The sequence below is a fragment of the Coregonus clupeaformis genome, chromosome 10, assembly GCF_020615455.1.
Source record: "Coregonus clupeaformis isolate EN_2021a chromosome 10, ASM2061545v1, whole genome shotgun sequence".
NCBI lineage: Eukaryota > Metazoa > Chordata > Actinopteri > Salmoniformes > Salmonidae > Coregonus > Coregonus clupeaformis.
The window spans coordinates 54,451,719-54,473,402 of record NC_059201.1 but is presented as its reverse complement, the minus strand read 5'-3'; the positions used below and the strand labels follow the sequence as shown (position 1 = coordinate 54,473,402).

Sequence of the window (21,684 nt, the reverse complement as noted above, 5' to 3'; positions counted from 1 at the left end):
TATACTGCAATATCAGAGCAATTCATAACCTGCAGCATGTACTGTAGTGCACTGTAATTTCATATGATAGCTTATTGCTCTATGTCTCATGGTTGGATAGAAATAGAGGGTTGCCAGTGTACTGGCAGCGGTTGGAAATTAACTCTAGTCAGAATGTGTGTCAATGATACAATGTATTGGATAATTATATTATATACCTGCAGGAGATAATTATATTCTAGTCAGACCTGGGTTCAAGTAGTATTTGTTTTCTTTTGAGCCACATGGTTGTGGTTTACACTTTTGGGACTATTCCATTCCATTGGTCAGGAAAGCTCAGTCAAGACAGAGCTAAAGTATTTGAAAGAAAGAAAACATACTTTTTGAACCCGGGTCTAATTCAAGTCCTAGTCAATGTGAGTTTGAGCTTTTCCTATTATAACTAGGTTTTCAACTGTCTTTTTCAGGGTCCAAAGTTGGAACCCCTGAAAGAAGATACGCTGGCCAGTACATACAAATCTGTGAGTGATGATTGTTGTTACTCTAAATTCGATTCAGTTCAATGCAACTTTATTAATACCCTCAGGGGCAACTTAGGCCAGTCATTGGACAGTTATCCAATAAAAGTACACTAAAAGTTTTTGTTAATCTTTTTAAGTTTCCACACACATCCCATTTCTGTACAGTGAGTACTACAGTGTCACTTTGTTTTTGTTTTACAAAGCGGACCGCACATGACGCAATCCAAATTAATTCACATTAGCATCCGCCCCTGGGTGACTGTAAGCAGAACACCTCCAATTTTTCACAGGAGCCCTTTAGATTGATCATTCACACATTGAGTTTCTCCTCACAGGCACAAAGAAAACACTCCCCTATCTGCTCCTAAAACCTGTATCTGTACTTTACCAGACCATTTTTTTGCCTATAGCCCAGATACAGTAGCTCAGAGGAGAGTTTGATGTAATCTCTCAAACACCTTACTGTTCCTGTGTTTCTTGCACTCGTCTTTTCTTACTTGCCGATATCTGCTTTTTTTAAAGAAAGTTTTACTTGAGATAACTGATATGTGGTTGTCTTACCTACCTTAGTTGAATGCCCTGACTGTAAAGCCTAAGTTATACCTTATGTACATAAGCAAGGCAACAACTAAATTAGCTACCTAAAATGACAATCGCGCGTACTTGCTTTGAGGTCGCCATTTTTCGTAGCTAATTGTAGTTCTTGCGTGGCGTACGTACGTGAGTATTAATTAGGCTTAAGTCGCTCTGGATAGGAGCCTCTGCTAAATGACCGAAATTGAAATGTTGTGTTTCCTTGTGGTCTCCGTGCCAACAGAACATCCTGCTGGTGCAGACACAGATGTCGGCGACAGAGGAGGACCTCGAGGAGTTCCAGAAGGTGCTCAAGAGCTATGTGGACGCCACGTCCAACCACAGCGACAACTTGCAGTGAGTCAAATCAAACAATCAAACTTATTTTATGAAGCCCTTTTTTTACATCAGTGCGAAGTGCATTACAGTTACCCGGCTTAGACCCCAAAGCACAGTGGCTTGGCACAGGGCAATGCAGGGCACGTGACTCGCCACCAATTGATTCACGTGACCTGGCCAGAAAAACATGAACTAAGGCCAAGAGTTTTTCCTGGTCAGATCACGTTGGCAGGAAAAGCCTATTCCTAGATTATAGAAAATGTCTCACCAATGGGATTGTTCTATTTGATCCCAACTATGGCATGCATAATACTTTCCAAAAGTTCCTAAGAATTAGTGACATTTTCATAGGGAACATCGATTGATCCATTAAAAGACATAATAATGAATTTGTGCCATAAGTGCCCATTTAATGCAAATTATATCTAATTGCTTTGGCCTGATTGACTGACTGGGTCAGATGCTAACTTCAACTCTCTTGCGCTCTTTCTTTCTCTCTCTCACTCTTTCTCTCGCTCTTTCTCTCGCTTTCTCTCTCTTTCACACTCTCTCTTTCTATCTCTTTCTCTCTCTCTCTCTCTCTCTCTCTCTCTCTCTCTCTCTCTCTCTCTCTCTCTCTCTCTCTCTCTCTCTCTCTCTCTCTCTCTCTCGCTCTCTCAGTGTGTCTATCCAGAAGCTCCCAGGGAAGTCGTGCTACATAATGTATGAGTTTTGGCAGGATCATATCTCCCGGATGAGGTGGGTCTGCTGGGTGTGTGTGTGAGATGCTGGCAGGCTGCTCATCTCTCTGATGGAAGCGCTCTCCTCCACTGATGATGAGCAGATGGCCCATCTCTCATATCATGACACACACTCACGCATACACCAATATATACAGTATGTCATCTGCAGTATAGATCAAACTCTGATACAGTAATATGTGTTATGTGTTGAATGTCTTTGCATTCAATAGTATGTACATTCTAATTTTCTTATAAATTGATGTGCATATCTTCAGTGCAAAGTCTTATGTAATGTCGTTTACTAACCAAGCCGTTCCCCTATTGAATATTGTTAATAAGGATGATTGTCTTACTGTAATGTCAAGTCTATTGCTGGTTGCTGTGTTCCTGTCCTCCCTAGCTACCTGCAGTCCGATGCCAGTAAGAATTTCCAGCGCTGTGTCATTGATACGTTGGAGGATTCCGAGCTTGTTTCTACTACCATGCTGCTCCCAGGTAAACTCATGTGTGTGTGTGTGCGTGTGTGTTTGTTTGTGTCCATTTCGATACCTATCTGTATTTACAGTATCACTTGTGTTTTCCTGCAAATGTTTTCACATTATTGCTCAACAAAAGACCCCAAACATACACAATAACATGTCCTAAGGCAAGTACATCATTTCACACTGGTCTTTGAGCGATTACAGTGGCTTAAGAAAAAAGTTACAATTTGGAGATAGGCGTTGTTAAGCCATCCTTTGGGAACAAGACATACCCCCTATGGTGGTGTTCCACACATGGCAGGGTTCCCAGAATTTGGCCCCCGTGTGATTTTGTTTGCCCCCACCACTGACATAAGACTGTAAAAACACCAGCAAATCAGCTCCAAGTGATTTTAATTTTAGAAATCTGTTCCAAAGTGTTCCCACACATAATAGAGAGATATACACTGAGTGTACAAAACATTAGGAACACCTGCTCTTTCCATGACATAGACTGACCAGGTGAATCCAGGTGAAGGCTATGATCCCTTATTGGTGTCACTTGTTAAATCCACTTCAATCAGTGTAGAGGAAGGGGAGGAGACAGGTTAAAGAAGGATTTTTAAGCCTTGAGACAGTTGAGACATGGATTGTGTATTTGTGCCATTCAGAGGGTGAATCGGCAAGACAAAATATTTAAGGGCCTTTGAACAGGGTATGGTAGTAGGTGTCAAGAACTGCAACGCTGCTGGGTTTTTCACGCTTAACGGTTTCCCGTGTGTATCAAGAATGGTCCACCACCCAAAGGACATCCAGCCAACTTGACACAATTGTGGGAAGCATTGGAGTCAACATGGGCCAGCATCCCTGTGGAATGCTTTCAACATCTTGTAGAGTCCATGCCCCGACGAATTGAGGCTGTTCTGAGGGGAAAAAAGGGGGTGCAACACAATATTGGGAAGGTGTTCCTAATGTTTGGTATACTCAGTGTATGTGATCATATACAAATGTAAGCAAGGTTTGAAATGATTATGTTTCAATCAAATATTGTATCTGTTTGGGCTTCTAGTGGTCAATTTGGAGTCTACAAATTGTTCAAACCCCCTGACCATCCGCTCAAGAAAAAAATCGGCCCGCGGCTGAATCTAATTGATGATCCCTGCCCTATGGAGACGGACCAGAACGCAGACCTGGGTTCAAATACTATTTGAAATCCTTCAAATACTTTTAGCATTTGCTTTAGCCTGCCTGGAGAGCTGGATGGGTGGGGTTTACACTTTTGCAATTATTCTATTGGGAAGCTCAATCAAGCCCAGCAAAAGTATTTGAACCCAGGTCTCCTAGAAATGACTTGTTATTTACCCATTGATCCACAACTCAAATGAAACTCCTCTCTTTTTTCCTGTAGCATCTTGGTGGATTATGACTAACAACTAGCAGCAGACCACGGAACACCATGTCTCCTGCCCCCATGCACACAACACAACCACAAGACAGCAAATGCAACATTTCATCCAAGTGTTTCAGTTCAAAACTACCGGACACGGAACACTGCGTTAAAACAGCATCCTGCGGCATCTTTCTTATGTACCAACGACCAGAGATGTCATGCCCATAGGGGGCACAGGGGCACATGCCCCCTCAGATTTGTCCTGTTAAAAAATATATATATATATATAATTTTCATTCATTTATTTCACCTAGAAATGTAATGAAGTTGGCTTTAGCTAGCCCAGATAGGTTCCCAATCTCCCAACCTCATAACTAGCCATTTCAGGCTATCAATCAAGTTAGAGTAGCTAGCTTGTCTAACTATCTTAGCTGGAATGCCTGCTGGCAAGGTTGGTAGACTTTAAAAAAACATGCAAGCAGCACTGGTCATTACCGTAATGTGCTGTTTGTTTGAAAAAAGGGGCAAAGCAAAAGCAGCCAAAACAGTAGACATGAAAGTGATTCGCAAAAGCCAATGGCAATTTTTTTTAAAGCTAGAATTGATTAAGTCTTGAATCAAAAGACACTAGTTTAGTCGTAGTGCATTTCAACAGCGTGGAGATATTATACAGTTACTGCAACATGATACATGCTTTTTAATGACTTGCTATATATAACTTGCTTACTCTTCAGTACAATTGAAGAGAACGTTTGGGGCTAGCAGTTTAAGATGCATGCAGACCAACGTTTCACAGAGTCTCTGAAATTAGTCACTTTGCATTCTCGCTGCATAGCCTAAAGATAATTTATTTCCTTAGATAGGAACCAAACTGTGATGTTGTGTTTTGAATGCTGAATTGTTCCTACTGTAGGGGGGGAGGTATTGATGTTGCACCCCACTGCTTTCTTATTCTAACATAAGGGCAATGTGATGTTTTTATAGTTAGGTTTTCTAGTGGTTATGTTTATGCCTTTTTAAAGTAGTTTATCCCAGATAATTGACCTGTTTAAAGAATGTACACTACCGTTCAAAAGTTAGACATTGTTAATGTTGTAAATGGCTATTGTAGCTGGAAACAGCTGATTTTTTATGGAATATCTACATAGGCGTACAGAGGCCCATTATCAGCAACCATCAGACCTGTGTTCCAATGGCACGTTGTGTTTGCTAATCCAAGTTTATCATTTTAAAAGGCTAATTGATCATTAGAAAACCCTTTTCAACGTCAACAGTGAAGAGGCGACTCCGGGATGCTGACCTTCTAGGCAGAGTTGCAAAGAAAAAGCCATATCTCAGACTGCCCATCTTAATCTTTTTTTTTGCCTCCCACTCCTCTTTCTATTCTGGTTAGAGCCAGTTTGTGCTGTTCTGTGAAGGGAGTAGTACACGGCATTGTACGAGTTCTTCAGTTTCTTGGCAATTTCTCGCATGGAAAATCCTTCATTTCTCAGTACAAGAATAGACTGATGAGTTTCAGAAGAAAGTTATTTGTTTCTGGCCATTTTGAGCCTGTAATCGAACCCACAATTGCTGATGCTCCAGATACTCAACTAGTCTCAAGAAGGCCAGTTTTTTTGCTTCTTTAATCAGCACAACCGTTTCCAGCTGTGCCATTAGAACACAGGACTGATGGTTGCTGATAATGGGCCTCTGTACGCCTATGTAGATATTCCATTAAATATCAGCCATTTCCAGCTACAATAGCCATTTCCAACATTAACAATGTCTACACTGTATTTCTGATCAATTTGATGTTATTTTAATGGACAAAAAAATTGCTTTTCTTTCAAAAACAAGGACATTTCTAAGTGACCCCAAACGTTTGAATGGTATTGTATGTATCTACATAGATATATCATAGAAATACATATTCTCCCAATTTTTCCATAGTTGAATTTATTTCATTTGTAAGATACTAGTAAGAGAATCAGGCATATTCATGTGTATATGGATATGTTGTCATTGTGCTTTTGTTGTTAATTAAGTATATTTTTTATGTAGGAATTCAACATATTAACTATAATAAAAGTCAATGGCCAGTCAGCCTACTCAACTGTTTTTAATTTCTAGGTATACAGGTACACTTAGAAAAAAAGGTTATATCTAGAACCTAAAAGTGTTCTTCAAAGTGTTCTCCCGTGAGGACTGCAGAAGAACCCTTTTGGAACCCTTTTTTCTAATAAAATAAAATAAAATAAAATTGTATTTGCCACATGCGCCGAATACAACAGGTGTAGTAGACATTACCGTGAAATGCTTACTTACAGCCCTTAACCAACAATGCATTTCTTTCTTAATAAAAAAGTAAAATAAAACAACAACAACAAAAAAGTGTTGATAAAAAAAGAGCAGAAGTTAAATAAAATAACAGTAGGGAGGCTATATATACAGAGGGGTACCGGTGCAGAGTCAATATGCGGGGGCACCGGCTAGTTGAGGTAGTTGAGGTAATATGTACATGTGGGTTGAGTTAAAGTGACTATGCATAAATAATTACCGTTTTTTTCAATTGTTTACACGCGATTTTGAAAACAGAGTTATTTTTGTCAAAATATAATCACAATTATCCAAACACCACAATCAATTAGCAAAATTTCTAGATTGTTTGCAAAATGACACACTTCAGTCAAAACATACACACTTCAGTCAAAACATATACACATATTTGTGAAAATGCTATTTGTTTTCATTTAACCAACACAGTCATCAATGATCATACACTATTGCAGCCAGTTTCACACTGCTGTGATAAATAAAAAACACATTTGTAAAAAAAAAAAATAATAGATTTTTGGCCAGACATTCTTACTGTATGTGAGAGATAATTTAGGTGACAAAAAATAGTGAGAAACTCACAACATTATTCATGATTTGTTTTGAGATATAAGGAGAATGTAGACAAATACTGTAGGCCTACTATAACCTTACCAAGCACTGCACAACACTTGATGCTGCAGACTGAATATTTCAAGTATTTATTTCAATACTTACAGTATTTCTTACCATAATCAGTTACAGTAATCAACCAACAATGATATCAATTACTGTAAACAAATAAAATCCGTAGACAAATAAAAATTACTGCATGAATTACAGTACATACACTTTGACTCTGAAGAAAAGTAAAGTAAAAGTAAACAGAAATGAAAGAAAACTACTGTAAAAGCAACAAGAATACTGTAACTATCCGTCTCTCCGTCTGGCTGGATCAGGCCATAACATTTCATCCACATCACAGGCTATGTCTTCATTGGCAAGGCACCGTTGGAAGAATCGCCTTGTGTGACGAATCCACCCCTGCACTGAAGCTGCTTCAATAAGATCACATGCCTGTTCCATGGCCTGAATGAGGGGCAAACGGTCATAAGGCCGCAGGTCATATACCTTCCACCGCCACGCTGAAAAAAATTATTCTATAGGATTCAGGAAGGGGGAGTATGGGGGGAAGGTATAAAACTTCAAAATCAGGGTGATCATGGAACCAGTTCTGGACTAGAGCAGCCCGATGAAATGAGACATTGTCCCAAACGACAATGTACCGCATCTGGTCCACTTGGTGTAATGCTGTGACAATCTCATGCAATCGGTCAAGAAATGCAAGTATCAGATTTGCATTATAGGGTCCCAGATTTGCATGGTGGTGGAGGACCCCATTTTGTGTGATAGCAGCGCAAAGGGTGATGTTACCCCCTCGCTGCCCTGGCACATTGGTGATTGCCCTGTGCCCAATTACATTTCTCCCTCTTCTTCTTGTTTTTGCAAGGTTAAATCCAGCCTCATCCACATATATAAATTCATGTTGAATTTCAGCAGCATCCATTTGCAAGACTCTCTGAAACACATTAAAGAAAATAGGATGCTATTCAATATCTATAGCACAGTATTTTTTTTGTGACAGAACATTATGAGCAGTGCATGATACCACACCATAGTCAGATGAACAATGCATACCTCCACATACTCATTGCGCAGATGTTTCACTCTCTCTGAATTTCTGTCAAATGGTACCCGATACAGTTGCTTCATGTATATTTGATTTTTCTTTAGGATTCGACCTAATGTTGACAGAGAGACTCGTTGGATGTTATTGAAAATATTGTCATCATTGATGATATTGGCTTGGATTTCTCGTAGCCTGATACAATTATTGGCCAAAACCATGTTCACAATGGCGGCCTCTTGTGCACGACTAAACATAGGGCCCCTTCCACCTTGGTGTCCTCGACCCTCAATCCTATGTAAAAACAAAATAAGCTAAAAAATTTTTACAAAAAAATATATATATATATGCAGCCTACTGTCAAATGTCACAGTAAACAATATTGATTATACAAGCTTCAGTTTCAATGTATACTGTGTGGTTAGCTTACCTGTTTTCTCGATGAAATGTCCGAATTACTGACGCAACAGTATTTCTGCTGAGATTTGGTTGAACTCTTTGTCCAGCTTCCATCAGTGTCAGTCCATGGTTGATAACATGGTCAATAAGTGTTGCACGGATTTCTCGAGTCAAATTTGGTCCTCGTCTTCTTTGTTCAGGTTCTATCAACTCTTCAAGTCCTTCTCTACCTCTTCCTCTACCTAGGTGTCTTCCTCTACCTCCTTCTCTTCCTCTACCTTCTTCTCCTCTACCTATGCCTCTTCCTCTACCTCCTTCTCCTCTTCCTCTACCGCCTTCATCTCCTCTTTGAGCTCCCCCTCTCATTCTCACTCTTCTTCTTCTTCTAACTCCTTCCATTTTTGTTGAAGACAGGTGAACTCACCTGCTGCCTTTTATAGCACACCTGAGTGCTGCGTTTTCAAATTAGCACATGTGTGCTTCCACACCTGGTAGATGTGTTTATCCAATTCGTTCATTAGTGTGGTAATTGGCAATCCGGTGCTTTGTAATTACAAGGAAGTAACCTCACGATCCTTATCTGTGTCTAAGGTGTGAAAATGTGTGTAGAGTTTTACAAATCACTGTGTGTAATGTTTTGCAAAAAGGGTGAGGCGGACATTGTGTGTAATGTTGTGCAAATCTGTGGAGGTGTTTTGCTCATTGGAGTACAATTTTGCTAATTGTGTGGAAATTTTAATTTTAGTGTGTAAACAATCGTAAAAAACTGTAACAGAGTAGCAGCAGCGTACAAAAGTGTATTGTCAATAAAAGGTTATTACTTCAAACCTTTTCTCTACTAAGTCTTTTAAAGTCCACTGTAGTTGAAAACGATAACACATTTAGAAACTTCCTTTCATGAGCATTTGGCAGGCTCGTGTTGAGCAAAGCACTTTCTTCCCATGTTGTCAAGACTTCTCGCCTAGAAAAACTATTCATTTTAGCCTCATGAATAACGGTTTCTCAGAAACGGTGACATGATGGAAAGAGAAGCAACTCCCTTTGCATAGAAATGAAGATGGCTGGGAAAGAGCTCGACAAAAGCCCCCGTCTCTCCTTGAAAGTAAAATTAGTTTGAGTGTGTCGCTGTTGCAATCATTGTCAAGTACTTCACGCTCAGATGCGATGTGGTCATTGTGTCGTATGTATGGTACATGGAGAGAGGCTGGCGGAGATTGATTGAGGGCAAACCTGTAGGGCCGGTTTACTTCACACAGATTAAGCAAATTGAGCATGTTCAATGGAGATTCTCCATTCAAAGTGCTTTTTAGTCCATGACTAGTGTCAGGGATCTGTGTCAGGGAAACCGGCCCGAAGAGATACAATACTAATAGGGACACGTTTCTGGGACACAGATTAAGCCTGGTCTTGAACTAAAAAGCTAACTCAATGGAGAATCTCCATTGAAAATGCTTTTTAAATCCAGGATTAGGCTTAATCTGTGTGCAGGAAACCGTCCTATTGTTAAATTAATTCTGTGGGCATACCTTAGGTGGCATCATATACTTTGTATCATATACTTTGTGTGTGTGTGTGTGTGTGTGTGTGTGTGTGTGTGTGTGTGTGTGTGTGTGTGGGTGTGTGTGTGTACCAGAAGTCTTCAATGATAGTGAAACAAGGAAATATTGGACAAGTGGGGACATTTTCCCGGTCCCCACAAGGAAAAGGGCTATTTTAGGCTTATTGGTTAGGTTTAGGGTTACAATTAGGGTTGGAATTAGCTTTAGGGTTAAGGGTTAGAATTAGGAGTTAGGTTTAGTTTTAGGGTTAGGGGTTAAGGTTAGGGTTAGGGTAGCCTCATTGCAAACCAAAAAAGGGAAGCCTGGGGAAGTTCCATGGCAGAAATCAGCTAAAGAGGGGTCGGAACCCAGTGAAAATCAGTGACACCTCACAGCACGTCAAACCAATCAAATGCCTTGCTTGGGCGGAGCTCCAAAGGTGCATGCTCACCAGATTAGTGTCGTAAGAGCAACACTGCGTGAGCACAATTTATTTTAACAAAACAAAAAAGCACTGGTGACAAAACATGTTAGAACGTTTGCTGCAAGCTGGTTTTGACGGCATTTCTCTGTTATTTCGAGATGCGCTGAAGCTGCAGCAAGAGGGGAGAAATCGTCCACAATGCCGGCCATATCAATATATATATTTTTAATGTTGACGTTTCTGAAGTGATATTTGGCTGTAAAGGCTAGCACGAGGGACAAGAAGTAGCTAGACACAATGAGGTTCGTTTTGAGAAAAGTCAGCTAACCTTGTGAGCTACCTAGGTATAACTAACTAGCTAGCAACTAGCTAGTTCAATTTCTCTCACGATTATAAAGCCAACAATATGTTAATTTAAACACCATATTATTGACCTGAAAGGTTGACTATGGTCAGTGATACATAGAGCAACTATGTAGGCTACTGTCTATCTATAGGAACAACCAGGGCCATAACTATATGAGGGCACCGAACTCTGTAATTTTTTTCTAATCAAAATCAAAAGATTTATTACATATGTTTTACACAATAAAGGAAATAAATTACGGATCAACATCTAAATATTGCTCCCAGCGTTGATCAAAGCTCCAAACGCTTATATTCTTGATCTGACTGAGTTCTAATCACGCCTGCCTCTTTGCTAACGTGTGGAATCATGAATAGTGGTTTGTTTGTTGTGTTAGCCTGCGTCCATCGGATTTGCCTCCCGGATTTGCCTTTTTAGCAGCACATTCACCACTCTCAAACGGCTAATCCGCCACCTGGTAAATAATTGCTTATAGATACCTACAGTCAGTCAGCTGGGTAGTCTGCAGAGTCTTCTATTGCGTAATGTTCAAGGGCTCTGGCTAGTATAACTTAGCCAGCTAGAAGGATGAAGTAAGAAGCTAACATTAAACAGAGCCTTCCTCAGCAGGAGCAAAATATAGGCTACTAAGTTCTCATGACTTTGCTTTACAGAGAGTAGGTTACTGAGACATACTGTGATGTGGCGCTCAGTGGTGAGGCAGGCTGCAATGCATGCAGGAGAAGCAGAGGAGACAGAGAGAGGGGAAGCAAGGAGAGAGAGAGGTTAGTACAGTGGTTCTCAAACTTGGGGTTGGGCGTCATGTGGGGTCTGTATTCTTATCAAACAAGTTAGGAACTTTAAAAAAAGATATGTTTCAATATGAACATCACCTTCCCTACAGGCCTAGGCATACATAAAAAAATCTGTTAAAATGCAAACTATACAGTTCTAAAAATGTCATATGTTTTTGTTTATCGGTGGTTGTTCATTTTATCTCAAACGCCCACTGGAGTTTATAGTTTACCTATTACCCACCTTTTTTTACCAATACATCACTGATATTAATACAGAATTGTATGTAATATTCTAATAATTCATGTGAATGTGATAATACGGTCATCTGTGTGCTCCATTGATATCTGTTTGTGTGGAGCTTGATTACTAATGACTAGGAATACAAATGTGAACGCTACACTCTACAAAGAAAAGGTTCCTGGAGTATCCTTTAAGGGTTCTTCAAATTGAAACTGTGGGGGAACCCCTATAAGTTTGTCGAAGAACCCTTAAAAAGGGTTCTTCAAAGAACCCCTTTTAATGGATCCTCAAATAACCTTTTGGGGTGACATTTTTTTATGTCCCCCCCCCTATTATAATATTATTATTAATTATAATATTTTTATTAATAATAATATATTTTTATTAATTATAATAATAATACACATAACAATAATAACAATAACACAATATTTTAGTTCTCAGTGTTTATTATGATTTTTGTGGGGAAGCAGAATTTAAAATCCAAATATGAGGTAAACTCCCAGCAGTGCCCCATGTCCAATGTGTATATCCTCTGGCGTGTTGATGTTAATGTGTTGATGTTCTCCATATCCATAGCCAGAATGATTTTGCAGTGCATGGTGATTGAACAGGTTTCCTGTTATATTCATCAGAGGTGTAGGGAGGGTGAAGTCTGTGAATCCAAAAAATTGTAATTATACAGATGATTAACAAAACATGCACACGACAGAATTCATACCTTGGTTTATGTGGTGAATGTGAATGTTTTGATAATAGTTTTCATACACATACCTTGTCCATAATGTAGAGGCCTATGGGAAATTCATTGAAGAGGTAAGGGAGGAGGATGGGAAATGTGATCAACATAACATACCAATACGAATTGACATACCTTTGTATGCCTCCTCGTCTGTATACCTGCAGACACAGACACAAAAGTGAGCAGTTCAGTCATCTGCATCCAATAAAGCTAGCCTTCAACATATTCTTATAGCCTACATATTCTTATCTATTCTTTGATTGATATCCATTTAATTGTGTCAATTTTCTGTTTTAGAAAGATTTGCACAAATATGAAAAGATAGATGTTATCATCATAAAACAATATCAATTTAGATCATACAAGGGACAAACCTTATCTTAAATTGAGGAGATCTTTACATTTTTCAGTTAAGTGCCTGCACCTGCTGTCCTTTCAAATCCAAATGTTTCAGTTGGTCAGTTAGGTTCCTGCAAGAACCCCCACCAACTAAGGAGGTTTCTCGATGAACCCCACCTCCTATGGGGTTCTTGGAAGAACCTTTTGGGGGCCATTTTCAGTGCCAAGAACCCTAAGGTTCTTCAAAGAACTTTGAGGATCTTAGAAGAACCCTTGTTGAACCCCTAATTTTTTGAGTGTATGGCCGAATTGATGATGCATGCCATATGATAAAATGTATTTACATAGCTGATATACTGAGAGAGAGAGACGATCAAAACTTCATCACTTCAAAATATACAAATAAGCTAACTCGTATCTAAAGATTAGACATCTTAGTCTAAACAACAATAGATAATTGAGTAGTAACCAGTAGGCTGTTAATACTAAAGCATCATTTCAAGTGGGAAGAAAAACTCAATACCAGCGGTGGCCAAAATTACTCCACTGATCCCTGATCTACTGGCAGAGCAGACTTCTATTCCAGCCTAGCAATCGCACATTCATTAGATTTGCTAAATTGGATCAAGTGTGTTATTGCTGGGCTGAAACAGAACCCTGCACAACCAGCAGACCTTCAGCAGTGTTGGCCTGCTCCAGTTGTAATAGGTTTATACATTGTGTGTGATGTTTAACTGTATTTTTGTATATAACATTTGCTAACATAGGTAGGCCTACACATATAGGATATACCCTTAGTCTCTTGGGACATTCCTTGGGTCCTCTCTCTTCATCTCCAAACAGGCTTTCACAGCTTTCCGTATCTGAGGACAGAAAACATCCCAAAGAAACAGGCTTCATTCAAATTAGACAGCACTGAATATTATGTTGCTTTTATCCTTCTGTCCTCAAAGTTTAAATAAATAAATCACGTTTTTAGCTAATATTGGCCTAAATGTGCATCTTTACAGAAAACATGTTGTGACTGCATTTTTTAAACAGAAATAGCAGAGATGTCCTTCAGAATTAGCAACTTGGATTAAATATGACGGTGGTTCCATTTCCAGGCCTTGTATAGCCTACTACTGAATATGGTGCAAATGTATGCTCAAGATATGTCACCTTCATGTGAAGAAGCACAATGATTTTCGTACAAATTCATAAAAAATGAAAAGCTGAAATGTCTTCAGTCAATAAGTATTCAACCCCTTTGTTATGGCAAACCTAAATAAGTTCAGCAGTAAAAATGTGCTTAACAAGTCACATGAGTTGCATGGACTCTGTGTGCAATAATAGGGTTTAACATGATTTTTGAATGACTTCCTCATCTCTGTACCCCACACACAATTATCTGTAAGGTCCCTCAGTCGAGCAGTGAATTTCGAACACAGATTCAACCACAAACATCAGGGAGGTTTTCCAATGCCTCGCAAATAAGGGCACCTATTGGTAGATGGGTCAAAATAAAAGAAGCAGACATTGAATATCCCTTTGAGCATGGTGAAGTTATTAGTTACACTTTGGATGGTGTATCAATACACCCAGTCACTACAAAGATACAGGCGTCCTTCCTAACTTAGTTGCCGGAGAGGAAGGAAACCGGTCAGGGATTTCACCATGAGGCCAATTGTGACTTTAAAACAGTTACAGAGTTTAATGGCTGTGATAGGAGAAAACTGAGGAAGGATCCACAACATTGTAGTGGAAAGAAGGAAGCCTGTACAGAATAAAGAATATTCCAAAACATGCATCCTGTTTGCAACAAGGCACTAAAGTAATACTGCAAAAAATGTGGCAAAGCAATTCACTTTTTGTCCTGAATACAAAGTGTTATGTTTGAGGCAAATCCAATACAACACATTACTGAGTACCACTCTCCATATTTTCAAGCATAGTGGTGGCTGCATCATGTTATGGGTATGCTTGTAATCGTTATGCACTGGGTAGTTTCTCAGGATAAAAAAGAAACGGAATGGAGCTAAGCACAGGCAAAATCATGGAGGAAAACTTGGTTCAGTCTGCTTTCCAACAGACACTGGGAGACAAATTCACCTTTCAGCAGGACAATAACCTAAAACAGAAGGCCAAATCTACACTGGAGTTGCTTACCAAGAAGACATTGAATGTTCCTGAGTGACCGAGTTACAGTTTTGACTTAAATCTACTTGAAAATCTATGGCAAGACCTGAAAATGGTTGTCTAGCAATGATCAACAATCAATTTGACAGAGCTTGAAGAATTTTGAAAAGAATAATGGGCAAATGTTGCACAATCCAGGTTTGGAAAACTCTTAGAGACTTACCCAGAAAGACTCACAGCTGTAATCGCTGCCAAAGGTGCTTCTACAAAGTATTGACTCAATATATTTCTGTATTTAATTTTCAATCAATTAATAAATGCAAACATTTCTAAAAACATATTTTCACTTTGTCATTATGGGGTATTGTGTATAGATGAGGTGAGAAAAATAAATATATTTAATCCATTTTGAATTCAGGCTGTAACACAACAAAATGTGGAATAAGTCTAAGGCTATGAATACTTTCTGAAGGCACTGTAGTTATATGATTTACTCTACATACTGTAATAGGTTATTCCTCCACATTCATAAGATGGATTTCTGTACTTTAAATGGAGACTGCATTCAACAGACTTACATTGTCAATAATTTGCACCACATCAGTTGAATTGGTCAGCTTGGATTGTATTTTTAAGTCATAGCCAACCGTCGAGATCACCTGTCAAGAGCAGCATTTTGCAAACCAATACATTTATTCATACAACTCATCAAGATGAATAAAACAAAATGTGTAATTGTTCTCTTTGAATATTTTTGGTTTGCATGAGTTATCCCTTTTCTATTAATATTAAACTACACATTTATTCTGTTTCATATCTGGCCACATAATGGCACATCCACAGATGTAGCACACTGAAAACAGTTGCCTCGTGATTGAAATTTGGTTTGGAAATGAACCAGAATCATACAGTATGCCATTTGTATGAATATGCAGTGGATAGCAAGGACATTAGATGTAGATGAGGGCCAGTCGTCTGTTAGCGCCTCCTGTTCCTCCCCGTCTCTTCCTGAGACGCAGCATCCACACACACACACACACAAGATGCGGCCTGTGAATAACATTACCGTCTTGAGGAAAGAATGGTCTTACTGTATGTGTCAGACTGTTGCCACATTGACCAGGCTTTAAGAAATCTGGTACCATATTCATAAAGTGTCTCAGAGTAGGAGTACTGACTTAAGATCAGTTTGACCTTTTAGATCACAATGAATAACATTACAAGACAGAGGGAATACAACTTCAAAGGAATACAAAATGAAGAAAGGGAAGAACTAAGGTAAAACAAATAAAGTGAAGTAGAAATAAAGACAGCTATAAAAAGTGACAGGTGCAAACTTAAGTGTGAATCCTAACTTCCACTTAAGTCAAACTTTTAACTTAGTCTTACACTGACATCAATGCATGACTACATTACAATTTGACTTATTAAGTGGAAGTTAAAGTAACTTCCCAGTGAAAATCTGACTTTTAAAAGTTGTTGACTCGTCCTATAATCGTATTTGTGGCCTAAGTATAAATTGGAGAAAAAACACTTAAAAAAACCCACCTCAAACCTGTATCTCAAACAGACCGTTTAAAAAATGCTTGCTAATTACTCATAGAACAAGATGTCATCTCTCTGAGGAGGATGAGCTGGCCAATTAGTGGTCTTCCATGACTATTTTTAAAGACTGGTATACGCCCACACCATTCTGTTGTTGGGGTATGCCCACACCATTCAACACAGAAAAGCTGCTTTTTACATACTTAATTACAATTTTTTGAAGGAAAACTATTTAACTCATATTGGAAGTATTTATAGGTCATATTTCATAGAAATCTGGAAACACTGGGCAGTTACTTTAAGATTCACCACTAAAGGATGGATGACTCGCACCAGAATCAGGAAGAACAGTCTGAATAGGCCCTTCGCTAGTCTTTACTTTACTGACTTTATTGTCCCCATGTGGAAATTTTGTTGCAGGATCATGTACATGTTTAAAGTGCCGTTTAAATACAGTAGAAAACAAATTGACAATACAACACTCATAACAGTTACATGGCAATAAAAAGAGACTAGCCTGCTGGGTCTCTTGTCTTCGTGTCTTTCTACAAAATTTTAGTAATTTAGCAGACGCTCTTATCCAGAGCGACTTACAGTTACTGAGTGCATACATTTTTTATTTTTTCATACTGGCCCCCCGTGGGAATCGAACCCACAACCCTGGCGTTGCAAGCACCATGCTCTACCAACTGAGCTACACGGGGCCCTAAATAATCTTCATTTAAATCTCAACGATACACAGGGATTTATCTTATTCTCTCTTCTTGCCTTTGAATTACTAGAGGGAGTTCTGCTCTACAGAAAGTGCTCGGCAACATAAATACCAATATACTGTGGAATAATGCATTATTCTTTGAGAACTCTGCTCTTGGAGTTTAGGGACTCAGGAGAATAAGGTTTTTATTAGGTTGTGAAAGATTCCAATATTCCAGTAGTGTACTTATTGCTTGGTTCATTATTATTTTAAACTGTATGCTTAATAAATTGGGCTTGTGTTGCTTTGGTTAATACGCTGCTATACAGTGTTCATTCTCTTGGGTATTGCAGATAAGACAGTGTTACAGAATAGAGTAACAATTTACTGAAAGCCAACAGGTCAGTGGCGGTTCTAGACACATTTTACTAGGGGGGCCAAGGAGGGGCCAGTGTTTAATCAGGGGGGCACACATAAAAAAACTGGCAACACATGATATTCAAAGATTATAAACTTTATTTTACTTTAAAATCATATGACATTTATTATAACACGTATTTTGTACAAGAGTGCAGATGCAAGAGAGATAGTGCCATAAAAATGAAAAAATAAAAAAATAAAAATAAAATAAAAAGTACAGGGTACAAATACAGGGTTCATATTCAATGTGAACAAAACTCCAGGATACAACAAAGGGTACAACAATGTGCCATTTCCTATTTATGGAAGCCCCACTACTGTGGACAGTTGATTCCACATTTTGTTTTAAGAAAGAAAACTTTCTGAGTGATTTATAAACAAAACACACTACCCTGTATCCATTTAGGTAAAATAAACCAAATCAGAAAAGAAATTCAATTCAAAGAGGCTTTACTAGCATGACCATATTGACATACAGTATTGCTAAAGCACATAAACAGGGAAACGCGTTACACATTAACATCCAGTAGTCCAATAGGATGCAGACAATAAACATTAAGTTAACATTCGTTTAAAAGCAACAATCATGTCAACACAATGTAGCAATATGAACAACACTGATGGATATCAGCAACAACATGAAAACAAGAATATTACAGGTGTCTGTGTGTGTGTGTGTGTGTGTCTGTGTCTTTGTGTACTTCACTGTCAGTTGATGAGCAGGTGTACAAAAAAAGGCTTTACAACATATATGGGCAAGTCCATTTAGGACAGCACATTTCCACCATAGTTAACATTAGAAAAAATGACAGCATGAATGCTCACTAAACAAACATATACTACATATACCTTTTTATACACATTTTTTTTCAGTAATTTTTAAGAGTGAAAGGGAAGTAAGCAATCGCTCATCATAGGATCATACATATTTCAGTTACAATATTAGTTACAATATTAGTGTTAGTTAGATCATCATGTCAAAGCTGGACCTGCAAAGTCTGAACGACACAAGTGTGCAATGATTGGAGTGATTTTGTTTCTTTTTTTCTTGCTTTGCTTGTTTTAAAAAGGAAAAATCATAGTTGGTAAAAAATAAAATAAACTTTCGTTGAAAGGTATCACACTGTATAATTTACAAATATCTAAAGAGGTTTAGTGGATGCCATAAAACATCTGTGGAGCTTGAAGATTTGTAGTACATAGATGTTTGGCAGAGATAATTCAAAAGAATAAAATCATAAACTCTATCTAACTTTTTTGTTTGCTGGGGCAAAAAATGACTTTATGTCCCTTCCTCGTTTCATGATAACTATTAGAAGAAGAAAAAACGTAGGGGCATGCATTACATTTTGTTACCTAACCATCCCTCCCTACTTAACACTGGCAGATAACCTGTTGATTACTTTACTAAAAATGTATTTGTTATCGCGATGCAACAGCCAAGACGGATGAAGTTACGTGGTTAACATCACAACATTGTGTAGACCTAGCAAGGATAGCCTACTAACATTTGGATATTTGCTTCTGCTTCGATGAGTTTGCTTAGATATGATTACATTTCTAAACAAATCGAGACCAGACATTTAAAAACTTGATTTGATTTATGTGTGAGGAACAAAAGGAACATGTAGGCTATGTGCAAGAACAACAAGTCACTTATGATATTAAATCGTTTTGCTTACCTTCGACCTTCGGGTGCGCCACTCTAATTTACCCGTGTAGAACGTTGCCGTGTAGAGCGTTGCATTAGTTCCGCTTTTGGCGCTCGCGTGTAAAATAGTTATAAATTCATAATTTTTTATTTGGTCAGCACGGGGGGGCCACAGGGGTGGCCAGGGACATTTCCAGGGAGGCACGGGCCTCCCCCGGCCTCCGTGTAAAACCGCCACTGCAACAGGTATAATGATTTATTACTAGTTATAAGCATGTATGAGCATTTTCAACTGACTCAACATGGCTGTTATAAATCAGAATAAAGATGATAACATACTTACAATGCATTATAACTGCATTATAATGCATTATTATAAATTAAGTGTTATACAGATTGGTAAAGCTACGGGTCCATCCATAGGGAGTTGTTTCTTAGAACAGCATTGTATACTGTCCTTGCCGTTCGCTTTCCGAAGTAGTAGGTGGGAGAGAAATACCGAACATTTATCATCCGACACACGATGCTTGACTTGCTTTAGTGTTCAGTTTACTTAAATTCCTCTCAGTCGTAACCTTAAAGCAAATGAACTCGTCAAGGCGTCACACTGTGAAAATCCATTTACACACACAACAGTGAGAGAGAGAGCGAGAGAGCAAGAGAGAGAGAGCGAGAGAGAGAGAGAAGCATTTCCTGTTGTGTGAATTGTTGTACATTGGATGTGTGGAGACATCCAGCATAAGATTCATAAACTAATTTACTCTCTTTCTCTCTATATGATAAACACATTTTATTAGGTACACCCATCTAGTACCGGGTCAGACCCCCCTTTGCCTCCACAACAGCCTGTATTGTTCGAGGCATGGATTCCACAAGGTGTGGCATTCAAACGTTGCTCAATTGGTATCAAGGGACCTATCGTGTGCCAGGAAAACATTCTCCACACCATTACACCACCACCACCAGCCTGTACCGTTGACACCAGGCAGGATGGGGTCATAGACTCATGCTGCTTACGCCAAATCCTGACTCTGCCATCAACATGACGCAACAGGAACTGGGATTCGGTGGACCAGACAATGTTTTTCCACTCCTCAATTGTCCAGTGTTGGCAATCACGTGCCCACTTCTTCTTGTTTTTAGCTGATAGCAGTGGAACCTGGTGTGGTCGTCTGCTGCAATAGCCCATCTGTGACAAGGACCGACAAGTTGTGCGTTCCGAGATGCCGTTCTGCACACCGCCATTATTTGCCTGTTTGTGGCCCGTCTGTTAGCTTGCACGATTTTTGCCATTCCCCTTCGACCTCTCTCATCAACGAGCTGTTTACGCCCACAGAACTGCCGCTGACTGGATGATTTTTGTTTATCGCAACATTCTTGGTAAACCCTAGACAATGTCGTGCGTAAAAAGCCCAGGAGGCTGGCCATTTCTGAGATACTGGAACCGGCCGATGATCATACCATGCTCAAAGTTGCTTAGGTCACTCATTTTGTCCATTCTAACGTTCAATCCAACAGTAACTAAATGCCTCGATGCCTGTCTGCCTGCTTTATATGTGGTCCTCTGTAGCTCAGCTGGTAGAGCACGGCGCTTGTAACGCCAAGGTAGTGGGTTCGATCCCCAGGACCACCCATACACAAAAATGTATGCACGCATGACTGTAAGTCGCTTTGGATAAAAGCGTCTGCTAAATGGCATATTATTATTTTTTATTATTATATAGCAAGCCACGGCTACATGACTCACTGTCTGTCGGAGCAAACCATTTCGTGAACAGGGTGGTTTACCTAATAAACTGTCCACTGAGTGTAGGATACACATACTGTATATGTGTTCGGTATATGTATCTGCAGATGCGTCTGTTAATACGTTATTTTTCAAATTGCCTGTGCTGCAGCAATGGTAAATCATTAATGACTGACGAAAAGCACCAAGTTTGTTGGCAATCATCTACAGATGGAGGGCGCGTTCCTCTGCCCATGCGAGATGACACAACAACCAATGGGCTAATCCTGCCGGTTCACGCTGCGTTCATAGCCGAAAAAAGTGTCCCAACTGTAGTGGGTTCAGAAGTGGGTTCACCGCCTGTGTCGGCGAAATGGCCGCGAATTGAGCTAGAGCGGTGTTTGTCAGACCATGAGACATCCCGAAAATCAGTCTTCTCACAAAATTGTCTGTAGCTTCCGAACAGTTTGACCCATCTATGGAAAGATGAGACTCTCACGAACACAATGGTGTTTTGATCTACGACCCCCATAAGCGTCTGGGGACAGCCGATCTGCCAACTTCTGTCTGTTGCATCCGAACAGTTTGATCTACACACTAAAATGACCCCTCTATGGAAAGGTGAGACTTATTTTGCTCTAGGACGTCCACAGGCCTCACAAGACTCGTCTGAAGGTCCCTGGTACCATTTGAAAAAATGAATGGGGAGTGCTTGGAGCTGCGCCATGTGAGGACGT

At 39.4% G+C, this 21,684-nt stretch overlaps 1 protein-coding gene and 2 long non-coding RNA genes across 4 annotated transcripts in view; 1 reads left to right on the top strand and 2 right to left on the bottom strand.

Annotated features, from left to right (window-relative positions):
* The window catches only part of LOC121574659 (N-terminal EF-hand calcium-binding protein 1), a 92,757-nt gene extending 88,374 nt beyond the window's left edge, over positions 1 to 4,383 (top strand). Inside the window, exons 9-13 of the mRNA XM_045223291.1 lie at positions 447 to 500; positions 1,318 to 1,430; positions 2,073 to 2,150; positions 2,535 to 2,629; positions 4,004 to 4,383. Coding sequence (XP_045079226.1) covers positions 447 to 500; positions 1,318 to 1,430; positions 2,073 to 2,150; positions 2,535 to 2,629; positions 4,004 to 4,032 — 369 coding nt within the window. The 3' untranslated portion in view covers positions 4,033 to 4,383. The remainder of the gene's footprint in view (positions 1 to 446; positions 501 to 1,317; positions 1,431 to 2,072; positions 2,151 to 2,534; positions 2,630 to 4,003) is intronic.
* Positions 4,384 to 7,473: 3,090 nt separating this feature from the next.
* LOC121576023 lies at positions 7,474 to 8,648 on the bottom strand. Its single transcript, XR_006661518.1, has 3 exons — positions 8,398 to 8,648; positions 7,979 to 8,261; positions 7,474 to 7,859 (listed from the first exon to the last, which is right to left on the bottom strand). It is a non-coding gene; the product is annotated as an uncharacterized LOC121576023 (long non-coding RNA).
* A 3,697-nt stretch (positions 8,649 to 12,345) lies between these two features.
* Positions 12,346 to 19,284, bottom strand: LOC121576022. Of its 2 annotated transcripts, none has more exons than XR_006002404.1 (4): positions 19,253 to 19,284; positions 13,586 to 13,656; positions 12,487 to 12,612; positions 12,346 to 12,367 (listed from the first exon to the last, which is right to left on the bottom strand). It is a non-coding gene; the product is annotated as an uncharacterized LOC121576022 (long non-coding RNA). The 2 variants fall into 2 exon arrangements; XR_006002405.1 differs by lacking the exon at positions 19,253 to 19,284 and adding an exon at positions 15,490 to 15,560.
* Between the last annotated feature and the right edge of the window lie 2,400 nt (positions 19,285 to 21,684).